The sequence below is a fragment of the Choloepus didactylus genome, chromosome X (assembly GCF_015220235.1).
Source record: "Choloepus didactylus isolate mChoDid1 chromosome X, mChoDid1.pri, whole genome shotgun sequence".
Taxonomy (NCBI): Eukaryota; Metazoa; Chordata; class Mammalia; order Pilosa; family Megalonychidae; genus Choloepus; species Choloepus didactylus.
In genome coordinates, this window is record NC_051334.1 from 170,918,463 (window position 1) to 170,936,198 (window position 17,736).

General features: G+C 38.7%; 1 protein-coding gene across 1 annotated transcript in view; it reads left to right on the forward strand.

Moving 5' to 3' along the window:
* The window catches only part of LOC119522469 (RNA helicase Mov10l1-like), a 165,104-nt gene that overhangs the window by 126,328 nt on the left and 21,040 nt on the right, over positions 1 to 17,736 (forward strand). The window contains 1 exon segment of the mRNA XM_037820922.1: positions 14,899 to 15,048. Coding sequence (XP_037676850.1) covers positions 14,899 to 15,048 — 150 coding nt within the window.

Sequence of the window (17,736 nt, forward strand, 5' to 3'; positions counted from 1 at the left end):
GCTTCTTTGACTTAGCATAGTATTTCCAAAGTTCACCCATGCTGTTAGCAAGTGTCAGACTTCATTTTTTTTCCTTGAAGAATAATATTCTACTGTATGGATATACCACCTTTTATTTATCCATTCACCAGTTGATGGACATTTGGGTTGTTTCCACTTTTTGGCTATTAGGAATAATACAGCTATGAACATTTATGTGCAAGTTTTTATATGGACATATGTTTTAATTTCTTTTAGTTATGTACCTTGGAGTGGAATTGGTGGGTCATATGATATTAAAAGCTGCACCAGGCAGCTTGATCAGAAACCTGTCTTGCTGTCGTTCTTCGTGTCTCTTGTCCCATACCATTCCTCCCTCACAGGACTCGGAGCCTCCGTTGATCGTCCCGCGGGCCGGGACAACTGGCGCCCAACGTGGGGCTCAGAGTTCTGTGAGAGACGGAACGCCGCACTCAAGGAGAGAGGCCTCTCACCCTCACCGCACCCGGGATCGCCGCGAGGAAGCGCGCTCGCGAGACAGATCCGTTCACCAGTCGATCAGTGCCGGCGAAAGGAAGAAACGGAAAGAAGAAAAGAAAGCAACAAAAGTTACTCCTCCAGGAAAGTAGGTAAAAAGCCAGGAACTGCGTGGACTGGACACCACAGAGCAATCTGTCTTTGGGCATACTTCATACAACACTCATGAAAACGTGGAACTGCTGAGATCAGCGAAATCTGTAAGTTTTTGCGGCCAGGGGACCCGCGCCCCTCCCTGCCAGGCTCAGTCCCGGGGGAGGAGGGGCTGTCAGCTCCAGGAAGGAGAAGGGAGAATTGCAGTGGCTGCTCTTATCGGAAACTCATTCTACTGATTCAAACTCCAACCATAGATAGACTGAGACCAGACACCAGAGACTCTGAGAGCAGCCAGCCCAGCAGAGAGGAGACAGGCATAGAAAAAAAACAACACGAAAAACTCCAAAATAAAAGCAGAGGATTTTTGGAGTTCTGGTGAACACAGAAAGGGGAAGGGCGGAGATCAGGCCTTGAGGCGCATATGCAAATCCCGAAGCAAGGCTGATCTCTCTGCCCTGTGCACCTTTCCTTAATGGCCCTGGTTGCTTTGTCTATTAGCATTTCAATAACCCATTAGATCTCTGAGGAGGGCCTTTTTTTTTTTTTTTTTTTTTTTTTTTAAATCCTTTTTGCTTTTTCTAAAACAATTACTCTAAGAAGCTCAATACAGAAAGCTTCAAAGAATTGAAATTTGGGCACGTCAAGTCAAGAGCAGAACTAAGAGAGCTCTGAGACAAAAGGCAATAATCCAGTGGCTGAGAAAATTCACTAAACAACACAACTTCCCAAGAAAAGGGGGGTGTCCGCTCACAGCCACCATCCTGGTGGACAGGAAACACTCCTGCCCATCGCCAGCCCCATAGCCCAGAGCTGCCCCAGACAACCCAGTGTGACGGAAGTGCTTCAAATAACAGGCACACACCACAAAACTGGGCGTGGACATTAGCCTTCCCTGCAACCTCAGCTGAATGTCCCAGAGCTGGGAAGGGGGAGCAGTATGAATTAACAGAGCACCATTCAGCCATCATTTGAGCAGACTGGGAGCCTCCCAACACAGCCCAGCAGCCCAGAACTGCCCTGGGGGGACGGCACTCACCTGTGACATAGCACAGTCATCCCTCAACAGAGGACCCGGGGTGCACAGCCTGGAAGAGGGGCCCACTTGCAAGTCTCAGGAGCCATACGCCAATACCAAAGACTTGTGGGTCAGTGGCAGAGACAAACTGTGGCAGGACTGAACTGAAGGATTAGACTATTGCAGTAGCTTTAAAACTCTAGGATCATCAGGGAGATTTGATTGTTAGGGCCACCCCCCCTCCCCGACTGCCCAGAAACACGCCCCACATACAGGGCAGGCAACACCAACTACACACGCAAGCTTGGTACACCAATTGGGCCCCACAAGACTCACTCCCCCACTCACCAAAAAGGCTAAGCAGGGGAGATCTGGCTTGTGGAGAACAGGTGGCTCGTGGACGCCACCTGCTGGTTAGTTAGAGAAAGTGTACTCCACGAAGCTGTAGATCTGATAAATTAGAGATAAGGACTTCAACTGGTCTACAAACCCTAAAAGAACCCTATCAAGTTCAGCAAATGCCACGAGGCCAAAAACAACAGAAAATTATAAAGCATATGAAAAAACCAGACGATATGGATAACCCAAGCCCAAGCACCCAAATCAAAAGACCAGAAGAGACACACCTAGAGCAGCTACTCAAAGAACTAAAGATGAACAATGAGACCATAGTACGGGATATGAAGGAAATCAAGAAGACCCTAGAAGAGCATAAAGAAGACATTGCAAGACTAAATAAAAAAATGGATGATCTTATGGAAATTAAAGAAACTGTTGACCAAATTAAAAATATTCTGGACACTCATAGTACAAGACTAGAGGAAGTTGAACAACGAATCAGTGACCTGGAAGATGACAGAATGGAAAATGAAAGCATAAAAGAAAGAATGGGGAAAAAAATTGAAAAACTCGAAATGGACCTCAGGGATATGATAGATAATATGAAACGTCCGAATATAAGACTCATTGGTGTCCCAGAAGGGGAAGAAAAGGGTAAAGGTCTAGGAAGAGTATTCAAAGAAATTGTTGGGGAAAACTTCCCAAATCTTCTAAACAACATAAATACACAAATCATAAATGCTCAGCGAACTCCAAATAGAATAAATCCAAAAAAACCCACTCCGAGACATATACTGATCACACTGTCAAACATAGAAGAGAAGGAGCAAGTTCTGAAAGCAGCAAGAGAAAAGCAATTCACCACATACAAAGGAAACAGCATAAGACTAAGTAGTGACTACTAAGCAGCCACCATGGAGGTGAGAAGGCAGTGGCACGATATATTTAAAATTCTGAGTGAGAGGAATTTCCAGCCAAGAATACTTTATCCAGCAAAGCTCTCCTTCAAATTTGAGGGAGAGCTTAAATTTTTCACAGACAAAGAAATGCTGAGAGAATTTGCTAACAAGAGACCTGCCCTACTGGAGATACTAAAGGGAGCCCTACAGACAGAGAAACAAAGACAGGACAGAGAGACTTGGAGAAAGGTTCAGTACTAAAGAGATTCGGTATGGGTACAATAAAGGATATTAATAGAGAGAGGGAAAAATATGGCAAACATAATCCAAAGGATAAGATGGCCGATTCAAGAAATGCCTTCACGGTTTTAACGTTGAATGTAAATGGATTAAACTCCCCAATTAAAAGATATAGATTCGCAGAATGGATCAAAAAAAATGAACCATCAATATGTTGCATACAAGAGACTCATCTTAGACACAGGGACACAAAGAAACTGAAAGTGAAAGGATGGAAAAAAATATTTCATGCAAGCTACAGCCAAAAGAAAGCAGGTGTAGCAATATTAATCTCAGATAAAATAGACTTCAAATGCAGGGATGTTTTGAGAGACAAAGAAGGCCACTACATACTAATAAAAGGGGCAATTCAGCAAGAAGAAATAACAATCGTAAATGTCTATGCACCCAATCAAGGTGCCACAAAATACATGAGAGAAACATTGGCAAAACTAAAGGAAGCAATTGATGTTTCCACAATAATTGTGGGAGACTTCAACACATCACTCTCTCCTATAGATAGATCAACCAGACAGAAGACCAATAAGGAAATTGAAAACCTAAACAATCTGATAAATGAATTAGATTTAACAGACATCTACAGGACATTACATCCCAAATCACCAGGATACACATACTTTTCTAGTGCTCACGGAACTTTCTCCAGAATAGATCATATGCTGGGACATAAAACAAGCCTCAATAAATTTAAAAAGATTGAAATTATTCAAAGCACATTCTCTGACCACAATGGAATACAATTAGAAGTCAATAACCATCAGAGACTTAGAAAATTCACAAATACCTGGAGGTTAAACAACACACTCCTAAACAATCAGTGGGTTAAAGAAGAAATAGCAAGAGAAATTGCTAAATATATAGAGACGAATGAAAATGAGAACACAACATACCAAAACCTATGGGACGCAGCAAAAGCAGTGCTAAGGGGGAAATTTATAGCACTAAACGCATATATTAAAAAGGAAGAAAGAGCCAAAATCAAAGAACTAATGGATCAACTGAAGAAGCTAGAAAATGAACAGCAAACCAATCCTAAACCAAGTACAAGAAAAGAAATAACAAGGATTAAAGCAGAAATAAATGACATAGAGAACAAAAAAACAATAGAAAGGATAAATATCACCAAAAGTTGGTTCTTTGAGAAGATCAACAAGATTGACAAGCCCCTAGCTAGACTGACAAAATCAAAAAGAGAGAAGACCCATATAAACAAAATAATGAATGAAAAAGGTGACATAACTGCAGATCCTGAAGAAATTAAAAAAATTATAAGAGGATATTATGAACAACTGTATGGCAACAAACTGGATAATGTAGAAGAAATGGACAATTTCCTGGAAACATATGAACAACCTAGACTGACCAGAGAAGAAATAGAAGACCTCAACCAACCCATCACAAGCAAAGAGATCCAATCAGTCATCAAAAATCTTCCCACAAATAAATGCCCAGGGCCAGATGGCTTCACAGGGGAATTCTACCAAACTTTCCAGAAAGAACTGACACCAATCTTACTCAAACTCTTTCAAAACATTGAAAAAAATGGAACACTACCTAACTCATTTTATGAAGCTAACATCAATCTAATACCAAAACCAGGCAAAGATGCTACAAAAAAGGAAAACTACCGGCCAATCTCCCTAATGAATATAGATGCAAAAATCCTCAACAAAATACTTGCAAATCGAATCCAAAGACACATTAAAAAAATCATACACCATGACCAAGTGGGGTTCATTCCAGGCATGCAAGGATGGTTCAACATAAGAAAAACAATCAATGTATTACAACACATTAAAAACTCGAAAGGGAAAAATCAATTGATCATCTCAATAGATGCTGAAAAAGCATTTGACAAAATCCAACATCCCTTTTTGATAAAAACACTTCAAAAGGTAGGAATTGAAGGAAACTTCCTCAACATGATAAAGAGCATATATGAAAAACCCACAGCCAGCATAGTACTCAATGGTGAGAGACTGAAAGCCTTCCCTCTAAGATCAGGAACAAGACAAGGATGCCCGCTGTCACCACTGTTATTCAACATTGTGCTGGAAGTGCTAGCCAGGGCAATCCGGCAAGACAAAGAAATAAAAGGCATCCAAAAAAAAAAAAAAAAAAAAAAGCTGCACCATTTTACATTCGCACCAGCAACGTGTGAGGGCTTCAGTTTCTCCACATTTTCACCAGCATTTGTTATTGTCTTTTTTTCATTATTATTATAGTTATCCTTGTGCATGTGAAGTGGTATCTCACTGGTTTACTTTCTTTTTCCCTAACGACTAATCAGGTTGAGCATGTTTTCATGTGCATATTTGTCATTTTGGAGAAATGTCTAAATCCTTTGCCAATTTTTAAATTACTTTATTTCTCTTTTTTATTGAGTAGTGAGAATTCTTTTTATGTTCTGGATACATTTGCAAATATTTTCTCCCACTCTGTGGGTTGCCTTTTCACTTTCTTGATGGTATCATTTACAGCACAAAAGTTATTAATATCATTGTAGTCAGGTTTATTTTTTCTTTTCTGATTTTGCTTTTGGTGTGCATTTAAGAATCCTTTGCCAACCCCAAGGTCGTGAAGTTTTACGCTGGAGTTTCCTTTTAAGAGTTTTGTAGTTTTGTCTATTTACGTGCATGATCTGTTTTGACTAAATTTTGGTGCACTGTGAAAAGTATGGATCAGATCTCATCCATTTGTTCCACATCATTTTTTGAAAAGACTGACTGTTTTTTTCCCATCAACTGACTGTTCTTTTCCACATTTCCCCTTGTCAAAAACCATTTAGCCATAACTGTGTTTATTTCTAGTCTCTCAATTCTATGATCTATGAGCTATATGTCTCTCCTTACACCAGTACCACACTGTTTTGTATAATGGTATATTCCAGCTTTGTTTTCAAAGATTGTTTTGGCTATTCTGAGTTTCATGTATTTCCATATGAATTTTAGGACTATTTTATCAATTTCTGCAAACATTCACCTAGGATTTTAATAGGGAATGTGTTCAATCTGTAGATCAATTGTGGGATTATTGACATTTTAACAGTATTAAATTCTGTTTAATCAATATGGGATGCCTTTCTGTGTATTTAGGAATTCTTTAATTTCTTTCAACAATATTTTGTTGTTTTTAATGTAGAAGTATCGCCCTTCTTTTAAGTTTTTAACTAAATATTCTTTTTGATGCTAATTTAAATGGAATGGCTTTCTTAATGTCATTTTTGTAATGTTCATTGCTAGTTTATAGAAATAAAGTTGATTTTTTTTTATTGAGATTGTTGACATACCATGCAACTCTCCAAAGATCCAGAGTGTACAATCAGTTGCCCATGGTACCATCACACAGCTACGCATCCATCACCACAATTAATTTTTTTTCAATTCTTAGAACATTTTCATTACTCCAGAAAAGAAACCAAGACAAAAAAAGGAAGCTCCAATCCTCCCATACCCCTAACCAATCCCCCTCCATTATTGATTCATAGTTTTGGTATAGTACATTTGTTGCTGTTGATGAAAGAATGTTAAAATACTACTAACTGTAGTATATAGTTTGCAATAGGTATATATTTTTTCATGTATGGCCCTCTATTATTAACTTCTAGTTATAGTGTCATACATTTGTTCTAGTTCATGAGAGGGATTTCTAATATTTGTATAGTTAATCGCGGACAAAATTCACTGTTTTATACATTCCCATCTTTTAACCTCTGACTTTCCTTCTGGTGACATAAGTGACTCTGAGCTTACCCTTCCCACCACCTTCACGCACCATTCAGCACTGTTAGTTATTCTCACAACATGCTACCATTACCTCTGTCCATTTCCAAACATTTAAGTTCACCCTAGTTGAACATTCTGCTCATAATAAGCAACCGCTCCCCATTCTTTAGACTCCTTCTATATCTTGGTAACTTATATTTCATGTCTATGAGTTTACATATTGTAATTAGTTCATATCAGTGAGACCCTGCAATATTTGTCCTTATGTGTCTGTCTTATTTCACTCAATATAGTGCCCTCAAGTTTTCTTCATCAACCCATTTTTTAAGACAGTTTTGTTCACACACCATACATTCCATCCTAAGTAAACAATCATTGGTTCCCTGTATAGTCATGTATTTATGTATTCATCACCATCACCACTATCTATATAAAGACATCTCCATTTCTTCCACAAAGAAGGAGGAAGAGTCAGAGAAGGTAGAGAGACAAAAGAAAAAGGAAAAAGAAAGAGAGAAAAAAACATAACAGCTAGAAAGCAACAGAAGGAAATACAGCATTAAACTAAAGTAGAATAAAGAGTAAGACAACATCACCAATGCCAGGAGTCCCATACCCTTCCCCTGTCCCCCCCCCCCCCATATGCATTTAGCTTTGGTATATTGCCTTTGTTATATTAAAGGAAGCATAATACAATGTTTCTGTTAATTATAGTCTCTAGTTTGCATTGATTGTATTTTCCCCCCAATCCCACCCTATTTTTAACACCTTGCAATATTGACGTTCATTTGTTCTACCTCAATGATTTATTATAATCGTTGAGCACCCTAGGTTTCACTGAGTTATCCAGTCCCAGTCTTTATCTTTCGTCTTTCATTCTGGTGTCCCACATGGTCCTAACCTTCCTCTTTCAACCGTACTCACAGTCATCTTTGTTCAGTGTACTTACATTGCTGTGCTACTATCTCCCCAAATTGTTTTCCAAACCTCTCACTCCTGTCTTTTCCTTTCAGTCTGTAGTGCTCCCTTTAGTGTTTCCTGTAGAGCAGATATCTTGTTCACAAACTCTGTCATTGTCTGTTTGTCAGAGAATATTTTAAGCTCTTCCTCATATTTGAAGGACAGTTTTGCTGGATATAGGATTCTTGGTCGGTGGTTTTTCTCTTTCAGTATCTTAAATATATCACCACACTTCCTTCTTGCCTCCATGGTTTCTATTGAGAAATCCGCACATAGTCTTATCAAGCTTTATTGTATGTGATGGATCGCTTTTCTCTTGCTGCCTTCAGGATTCTCTCTTTATCTTTGACGTTTGATAATCTTAATATCAAGTGTCTTGGCATAGGTCTATTCAGATCTGTTCTGTTAGGTGTACGCTGCAAGCCTTGGATCTGTAATTTTACATCTTTCATAAGAGATGGGAAATTTTCATTGATTATTTCTTCTATTATTGCTTCTACCCCTTTTCCCTTCTCTTCTCCTTCTGGGACACCCATGACACGTACATTCCTGCGTTTTGTTTTGTCCTTAAGTTCCTGGAGATGTTGCTTTCGGGTGTCTTGTTCTCCAGTTCCTGAGTATTTTCTTCTGCCTCTTGAGATCTGCTGTAGTACGTTTCCAGTGTGTCTTTCATCTCTTGTGTTGTGCCTTTCATTTCCATAGATTCTGCCAATTGTTTTTTTGAACTTTCAATTCCTATCTTATGTACGCCCAGTGTTTTCAGTATATGCTTCATCTCTTTTGCCATATCTTCCCTAAACTTTTGGAATTGATTTAGTATTAGTTGTTTAAATTCCTGTATCTCATTTGAAGTGTAAGTTTGTTCCTTTGACTGGGCCATAACTTCATTTTTCTTAGTGTAGGTTGTAGTTTTCTGTTGTCTAGGCATCTGATTTCCTTGGTTACCCCAATCAGCTTTTCCCAGACCAGAACAGGCTCAGGTCTCAGCAGGAGGCAATAGTATCACGTCTCCCTGAGGGTTTGTCTTAGAAGATTGGTATACCCTGTGAGGCCTCAAGTCACTGTGCTTTTCCACCCAGCACGTGGCGCCTATCAGCCTGTAGCTCCCGACTGGTGCAAGGAGGTGTGGCCCGTGGCTGTTTTCCGCCAGGCTCTGGGGTCTGGTTCTGAATGGAAGGCAGATAGTAGAGCTTGGCACCACTTTCTTCCTCTTAGGGAAAATATACCCCCTAGGGAGGGATCATTTACATTTGAATAGACTCTCTGCCTGTGCTGTCTCCACCCTTGTCTGGGTCAGAGAGCTGGGAACTGAAAATGGCTGAGGCTTTCTCCACTGAGCCAAAAAAGAGACAGAAAGTCCCCTTCAGGGCCAGTCCGCGGCCACCCTCCGGCTCTCCAAGGTCAGTCGTCACCAAAAGCCTCTGTCTGCTTGTTGGGGATTCATAGCTTGTATCGAGCAGTCCATGTTTGTTAATTAAAACCCCAGTTGGAGCTCAGCTGAGCTATGTTCACTTGCTCGGAGAGTGCTGCTCTCTAGCACCGCGAGGCTTTGCAGTTCGGGCTGTAGGGAGTGGGGCTCCCAGCTTGGATCCACAGTTTTTACTTACAGATTTTGTGATGCGATCTCAGCCATTCCTCCCAATTCAGGTTGGTGTATGATAAGTGGACGGTCACATTTGTCCCCCCACAGTTATTCTAGATTATATACTAGTTGTTCCTGGTTGTTTATTAGTTGTTCCAGGGGGACAAACTAGCTTCCACTCCTCTCTATGCTGCCATCTTCTTCCATCTCCTTCACAATTGATAGTTGTATAATAATCTTATATCCTGCCATATTTCTGAAATTATTCCTTAATTCTAATAGTTTATCTGTGGATTTCTTAGTTTTTTCCTAGTACAAGATAATGCCATCTTCAAATTGAAATAGTTTTATTTTTTTTCTTTTCCAGTCTAGATGCTTTTTATTTCTTTTTCTTGCCTAATTGCACTGGCTAGAACCTCCAATAAGATGTTTAATAGAAGCAGTGAGCATAGACATCTTTGCCTTGTTCCTGATCTTAAGGGGAAAGAATTCAGTCTTTCCCTGTTAAATATAATATTAGCTCTGGTCTTATCATAGATTCTATTATCAAGTTGAGGAAGTTCCCTTCTATGCCTAGTTTGTTGATTGTATTTATCATAAAATGTTTTTTCTATATCTATTGATATGATCATAAGGTTTTTGTCTTTATTGATACAGTATGCTACATTAGTTGACTTGGGCTTTTGTAAACTAACATTACATTCCTGGGATAAATCCCACTTTTTCATGATGTATAATCCTTTTAAAATGTTCCTGGATTCCATTTCCTAGTACTTTATTGAAGATGCATGTGTGTTCATATAAATATGGGATATTGGTATAGAATTTTCTTTGGTGTGATGTCTTTCTTTTTGTTATCAAGGTAATCCTGGCTTCATACAATGAGTTGGGAAGTATTTTTGTAAGAATTTGTCAAGGATTGATAGCAATTATTTTTTAAACACGTGATTGAATTTGCTTAAGGTATGTGGGCCTGAGCTTTTCTTTGTGGAAAATTTTTAAATTACTAATTCAATGTCTTTACTTTTTATAGGCCCATTCAGATTTTCTATTTCATCTTGATCCAGATTTGTATTTTGTGAATTTCTAGATATCTGTCCATTTCATTTGTTATCTAATTTTTTGGCCACAGTTTTTAATCATATTCCCTTATAGTTCTTTTAATTTCTGTATGGTCGGTAGTAATATCCCCTCTTTCATTCTTGATTTTAGTAATTTGAGTCTTTTTTCTCTTTTCTTGATTAGTCTAGATAAATATATGTTAATTTTGTGATCTCGTCAAAGAACCAAGTTTGGTTCATTGGTTTTCTCTTTTGGTTTTCTTTTCTCTATTCCATTTAGTTTTGTTCAAGTCTTTATTATTTCCCTTGATTCTGCTTCCTTTGGGTTTATTTCACTCTTTGTCTTCAATTAAGATAAAATGTTAGGTAATTGATTTGAGGTGTTTCTTTTTTAATACAGGCGATTAAAGCTCTAAATTTCCCTTTGAGCACATTTTTAGTTTCATCCCTTGATTTTTTGTATGCTGTGTGTTCTCGTTTGCTAATGCTGCCAGGATGCAAAACACCAGAAACAGATCGGCTTTTATAAAGGGGGTTTATTTGGTTACAAAGTTAGAGTCTTAAGGCCATAAAGTGTTCAAGGTAAGTCATCAACAATTGGGTACCTTCACTGGAGAATGGCCAGTGGTGTCCAGAAAACCTCTGTTAGCTGGGAAGGCACATGGCTGGCGTCTGCTCCAAAGTTCTGGTTTCAAAATGGCTTTCTCCCAGGACTTTCCTCTCTAGGCTGCAGTTCCTCAAAAATGTCACTCTTAGTTGCTCTTGGGGTGTTTGTCCTCTCTTAGCTTCTCCAGAGCAAGAGTCTGCTTTCAACGGCCATCTTCAAACTGTCTCTCATCTACAGCTACTCTCTCAGCTTCTATGCATTCTTCAAAGTGTCCCTCTTGGCTGTGGCAAGCTCGCTCCTTCTGTCTGAGCTTATATAGTGCTCCAGTAATCAAGGCCCATGCTCAGTGGGCAGGGCCACACCTCCATGGAAATTATCTCATCAGAGTTATCACCTACAGTTGGGTGGGTCACATCTCCATGGAAACATTCAAAGGATTCCAATCTAATCAGCACTAAAACATCTGTCCCACAAGATTGCAGCAAAGAACATGGCTTTTTTCTGGGGGACTAATATATTCAAACCAGCACACTGTGTTTTTGTTTTCATTTATCTCAAAATATTTTCTAATGTCCTTTGTTTATTAGGGTGTCCAGAGAAACAGAACAAATGGGATATATGTATGTATACATACACACACACACACATATATATATATATGTAACTATTCCGATATTTATTATAGGAATGGGGTCTCACGACTGTGGGGATAGGCAAGTCTGAATTTCATAGGGCAGGCTGCAAGTTGGAAACTGATGACGGTTTCGGTTAATTCCCCAGGAGAAGCTGGCTGACTGAAGTAGAGATAGAAATTCTTCTTTATGACAGCTGAAATCATTAGTTCTCCTTTTAAGGCCTTCAGCTAACTGGATGAGACTTTTCTCATTGCTGAAAGCAGTCTCCTTTGATGATTGTAAATGTAATCAGCCATAGATACAATCAACTGAGTAATAATTTAAATCTACAAAATAACCTCACAGTAATTACTAACCAGGCCAGTGATTGCTTGACCAAATAACTGGGGACCATAACTTGGCCAAGTTGACACATGAACTTAACCATAACACTTTATGATTTCTTCTTTGAGCCTTTGGTTTATTTAGGATTGTGTTGTTTAATTGTCACTTATTTCTGATTTTTCCAAATTTCCTTTTGTTATTATTTATAATTTAATCCTATAGTTTTCAGAAAACCTAATTTGTATGATCTCAATGCTTTTAATTCATTGAGGCTGTTTTATGGCCTAATGTGGTTTATCCTGGAGAATGGTCTATATGTACTTGAAAATAATGTGTGTATTTGCTGTTATGTATGGGGTGTACACACATGCACACATCTCTTATGTCTAATTTGTTTATGGTGTTATTTTTATATTCTATTTTCTTGTTGATTTTTTGCTTAGTTCTCTCTATTATTAGAAGCAGGGTAGGTAAGTCTCCAACTATTATTGTTGAATTGTCTGTTTCTCCCTTGAATTCTGTCATTTTTTGCTTCATACGATTGGGGCTCTGTTGTTAGTTATATACTTGTCTGTAATTATATCTTCCTGATTTATTGACCCTTTTACCATTGTGAAATGTCCCACTTCATCTCTCATCACTGTTTTTGTTTTATCATCTATTTTGTCTTGTTATTAGTATAACCACTCCAGTTCTTATGTGGTTGTTGTTTACATGGTATATCTTTTCCATCCTTTTACTTCTAACCTATTTGTATCTTTAAATATAAAGCATGTCTTCTGTAGATAACATGTAGTTGGGTCTTATGTTTTTATCCAAGCTGACAATCTCTGCCTTTTGATTGAATTGTTTATTCCGTACATATTTAATGTCATTGATATAGTTGGATTTACATATGACATTTTGCTTTTTGTTTTCTAGGTGTCTCGTGTACTTTTTGTTCCTCTAGTTTTCCTTTATTGCCTTCTTCTTACTAAATTTTAAGTATATTTTGACTTATTTTCTTAGTGATTTGCTCTAGTACTTACAAAATACATCTTATTAGTATCTACTTCAGATTTATAATTAATTCATCAGATTAATTCCAGTGAATTATATAAACATGACTTCTTTATAGTTCCAGTCTTTCCCATGTTAAATCTATATATATATACATATTAGATTTATATATGGTATAAACCCACAATACATTGTTATAATTATTACTTTATATAATCTTAAATTTTAAAGCAGCTAAGAAAAGAAAAGAGAGCAAGTATATTTTTATAGTTTGTTATATTGACCTTCTTATATACCCTTTCTGGTTCTCTTCATTTTGTTCCTGTGAATTTGAATTACCATCTGGTGTCATTTCCTTTTTCAAATGCAACTTTGTTCCCAACCCCCCCCCCCCACACCCACACACACTTTATGCTGTCTTTGCCAAAGATATTACATATTGTATGTTAATTGCTAACAATACAATTATATGCATATTGTTTTATGCATCGCATTTAAAATCTGTAAAGTGTAGAAAGAACATGTATGCAATTATACTCTTTTGAAATTACCTATGTAATTACCCTTACCAACATTCTTTGTTTTTCTGTGTGCCTTCAAATTTGGAGTCTGGAGTCACTTGCTTTCAGTACTTCGAATATGTTGTCCCACTGCCTTCTCTCCTCCATTGTTTCTGATGAGAATTTAGGAGTTAATCTTCTTGGGCTTCCCTTGTATGTGATGAGTTTTTTTTTTTTCTCTTGCTACTTTCTAGATTTTCTATTTGTCTTTGGACATTTTGACTATGATGTTTCTGAGTGTGAAACTCTGTATTTATCCTACTTGGGGATCACTGAACTCCTTGAATGTTTAGATCTCTGTTTTTCATCAAATCTGGATTTTTATTTAATCCAATGTAAGAATCTCTGTTGTAATGATATGATTCAGCTCACTCTGTATTTATTTAATCTTATTCTTTAATCTTTGCTCTTATTAATTTATTATTTCCACTTTAGCTTTTTTCTTGATTTTGACAGTTTTATCAGTTACTATTTAATGATTTTTTTCTCATCAGTTGAGAAGCCCTACTATAATTTTCCATTCCACTAATAATTAAGAGATGGTTTTCTCAAGATGAGAAATATTATAGCATGTTTTCTCTTCTGATAGCACTGATTCGAGAGATTGAATGGTATAGCTGTTGACAAGGAGATGGCTGAAATAGAGCAAATTTCTTGAGATGGAGAGAAGGGACTGATGAGTCAGTGGGTAGGGATCGACTGGCCTGTGATAGTCCCCATTGCTGCCTACATAGACTGAAACAGAGTGATTCCTGCCTATCTCCGCAGTGTCATCATTTCTATTCTTGCCCTTGCTTTCTGAGATTTTTAGCCACATTAGCCTTCTTTTACTTTTCTTAATGTGCCGTGAGCCTTTCCACATTAGGGAGTGTGTGCATGCTGTTCCCAAAATCATTAACCCTATTCTTCTACCATCTTTGCAGTTGAATCCCTACTTACTTTTCAAAGTCAGCTCCTATCCCTTTCATAAAGGAATCCCTCCCTCACCACCCCACCACTTCCATTCTGATACTGTCACGTCTCCAAATTATGTACTCCTGTAATACCTGTCTTTCTCCTCTGTAGCACTTAGTACAGTTGTTATTAATTATGTAGTTAATGGCGATCTTCCCTGCTGTGGTGTGAAATCGATGCGAGTAGGCTCTTTTCTTTCTTATATATTGTTGTATTCCTCGTACCTAACCCAGTTCCTTATAGATGGGCCCTTAATAAACACTTATTGAGTGAATGAAGTTCTAGTAATTTATGCTCCATTCTTGTTTCTCTTCTCCTTAATATAGGGCAGTGAAATGCTTGAAGGAAGGAGCACCTCATGGTTCAATCCAGCAGAAGCTGTCCAAGTCATGCGCTATTGCTGCCTTCTTACCAAGTGTGTCACAGGTGAGGTGTCAGTGAGTGATATTGGTGTGATCACCCCCTACCGGAAGCAGGTATGGAGCTGCTTTACTGAGAACCTCATTTTATGGTGTCATTGCAACCCTGTGTCTTTGGCCATTCATAGAGTGCTATGGGTGACAGAAGTAAGCTAATTTTATGTGAAAAAACAGTGTTTCTCAAAGGGGTCACTATTGTTATTTTGGATGGGAAAATTGTTCACCTGTGGTGCTCTTCCATTTGATTATAGGGCATTAAGAGCCCCTGGACCCCAGGTTCTAAGACCAAGTACATGTTACTATGCCATGAATTAATACTAAGGCTGCAAAAGACATTATATTATTTTACTCTACAGATTTTCTCTATGCATTAGGTACATAGTTCTCTTATTTATAAAGAGGAGATTATAAAGCTTTAAGAAATGAAAGTATTTTGCTAAGCATCTGTGAAGTTTAGGTTCAATCATCAACTTGGCCAGGTAATGGTGCCCAGATGTCTGGTCAAGCAAGCACTAGCCTAACCATTACTGCAAGGAAATTTGTGGCTGGTTTATTAACTGGTTATTAAATCATCAGTCAATTGATTGCATCTGTGGCTGATCACATCAACAAAGGGAGTGTCTTCCACAATGAGAGAATTCAATCAGCTGGATTTAACTCAAAAAGTGTGCAATCAGTTGTTCACAGTATCGTCATATAGTTGTGCATTCATTGCCACAACCTTTGAACATTTTCATTACTCCAAAAAATAAAAGAAAAATTAAAATGAGTTTCCAAAACAACCCCTTTCCCTCCTTCCCCCCATTTTTCATTTCCTCTTTTAATACAGTTTTATTGAGATATAATTCACCCACCCTAAATCATCCACAGTGTACAATCGATTATTCACAGCACCATCATACATTTGTGCGTTCATCACCAGAATCAATTTTTGAACCTTTTCCTTACTCCAAGATAAAAATAAAAGCAAAAAAGAACACCTAGATCTTTCCATTCCCTGCATCGCACCCTATTCTTCATCTAATTTTTGTCCCCATTTTTCCACTCATCTGTCCATACACTGAATAAAGGGAGTGCAAGCCATGAGGTTTTCACAATCACACAGTCACACTGTGCAAGCTACAAAGTTATATGATCGTCTTCAAGAATCAGGTTCACTTGGTTGCAGTTCAACAGCTTCAGGTATTTCCCTCTAGCCATTCCAACACAACTAAAAACTAAAAGTTGATATCTGTATAGCACATAAGAATACCCTCCAGAGTTACCTCTTTACTCCATTTGAAATCTCTCAGCCACTGGAACCTTATTTTGTTTCACCTCTCTTCCCTCTTTTGGTCAAGAAGATCCTCTCTGTCCCACAGTGCTGAGTTCACACTCATCCCCAGGAATCGTTTCCTGGGTTGTCAGGGGGATTTACGCCCCTAGGTGTCATGTCCCACGTAGGGGGGTGGGTAGTGAGTTCATCTGACAAGTGACCTTAGAGAGGGGGGGGCTACATCTGAGCAACACAGACGCTCTCTGGGGGGGGGGGGGATTCTGAGGCATAATTATAAGTAGGCTTAGCTTCTCCCTTGCAGCAAGTAGCCTCACAAGGGACAGCCCTCAGATCAAGGGCTTGGTCCACTAAATTGGCAGTCCTCAAGGTTTGCGGTAAAATCTGCAACGACCCAGGAGGGGAAGTCCAACATTTCCCCATTTCTCCCCAGTTCCTCAGGGGGCCCCGCAAATACACTTTTACTCTCTGCCCATATCACTCTGGGATGTATTGGGATTTTACCCCAGCCTGTACAAACTCATCAAGCCCCACTTTCCTTTCACAGCTCCATGCACCTACGGTGTTCAAACAAACTGATCATACAGGTTAAATTATCTAGTGTGCTACAGAAAATATAGATACTGCACCAAATAAATATCTCCTCCCTTGGTCTTGCACAAAAGTTGTAGTTTTAAAACCCAGTCAGTATCGTCCTTTACCTTTGAGCCTGATTTGCCTTAATTCTAACCATATCCGCTTAGTTCATATCTCTAATTGAAGGCTGAACTCTTTTTCAGCTCTCTCAACAGTTGCCTTATGGGGTAATATTCATAGCTGCCAAGCTCTAGTTCCAAGTCTTGGATGTCACACAGATACCCAAAGTTCCAGAGATTGACAAGGTTATACACAAAGGAGCTCAGCATCTCAGGATTTAGAGATAACCGTTACATCTCAGGAACAGATGTGACTCCTATAAGAGCTTACAATCTAGGGACCATTACAGTAAGCATTCCCCTGATAAAGTGTGCCCTAAGACCCAGTTCTCAGAGTTTACACATTGTTGTTAGTCCGTATTAGTGAGGCATTACAATGTTTGTCCTCTCGTTTCTGGCGTGCTTCACTTAAAATGCTCTACTCAAGATCCATTCACCTAGTTGCATGTCTCACAGCTTCATTCCTTCTTGCAGCTGCTCAGTATTCCATTGTATGCATACACCACAGTTCACCGTTCTGTTCATCAGTCAGTGTACACCTAGACTACTCCATCCATTGCAAGTCGTGAATACTACCACCATAAACACCAGTGTGCAAATGTCCATTCATGTCCCTGCTGTCAGATCTTCCAAGCATGTACCCCATGGTAGGGTTGCAGGACCTTGTGACACCCACATACCTAACTTCTTGTGGAACTACCACACTGTCCTCCAGAGGGTCTACACCATTCTGCTTCCCCACCAACGGTGAATGCAGACATCTCTCTCTCCAAATTC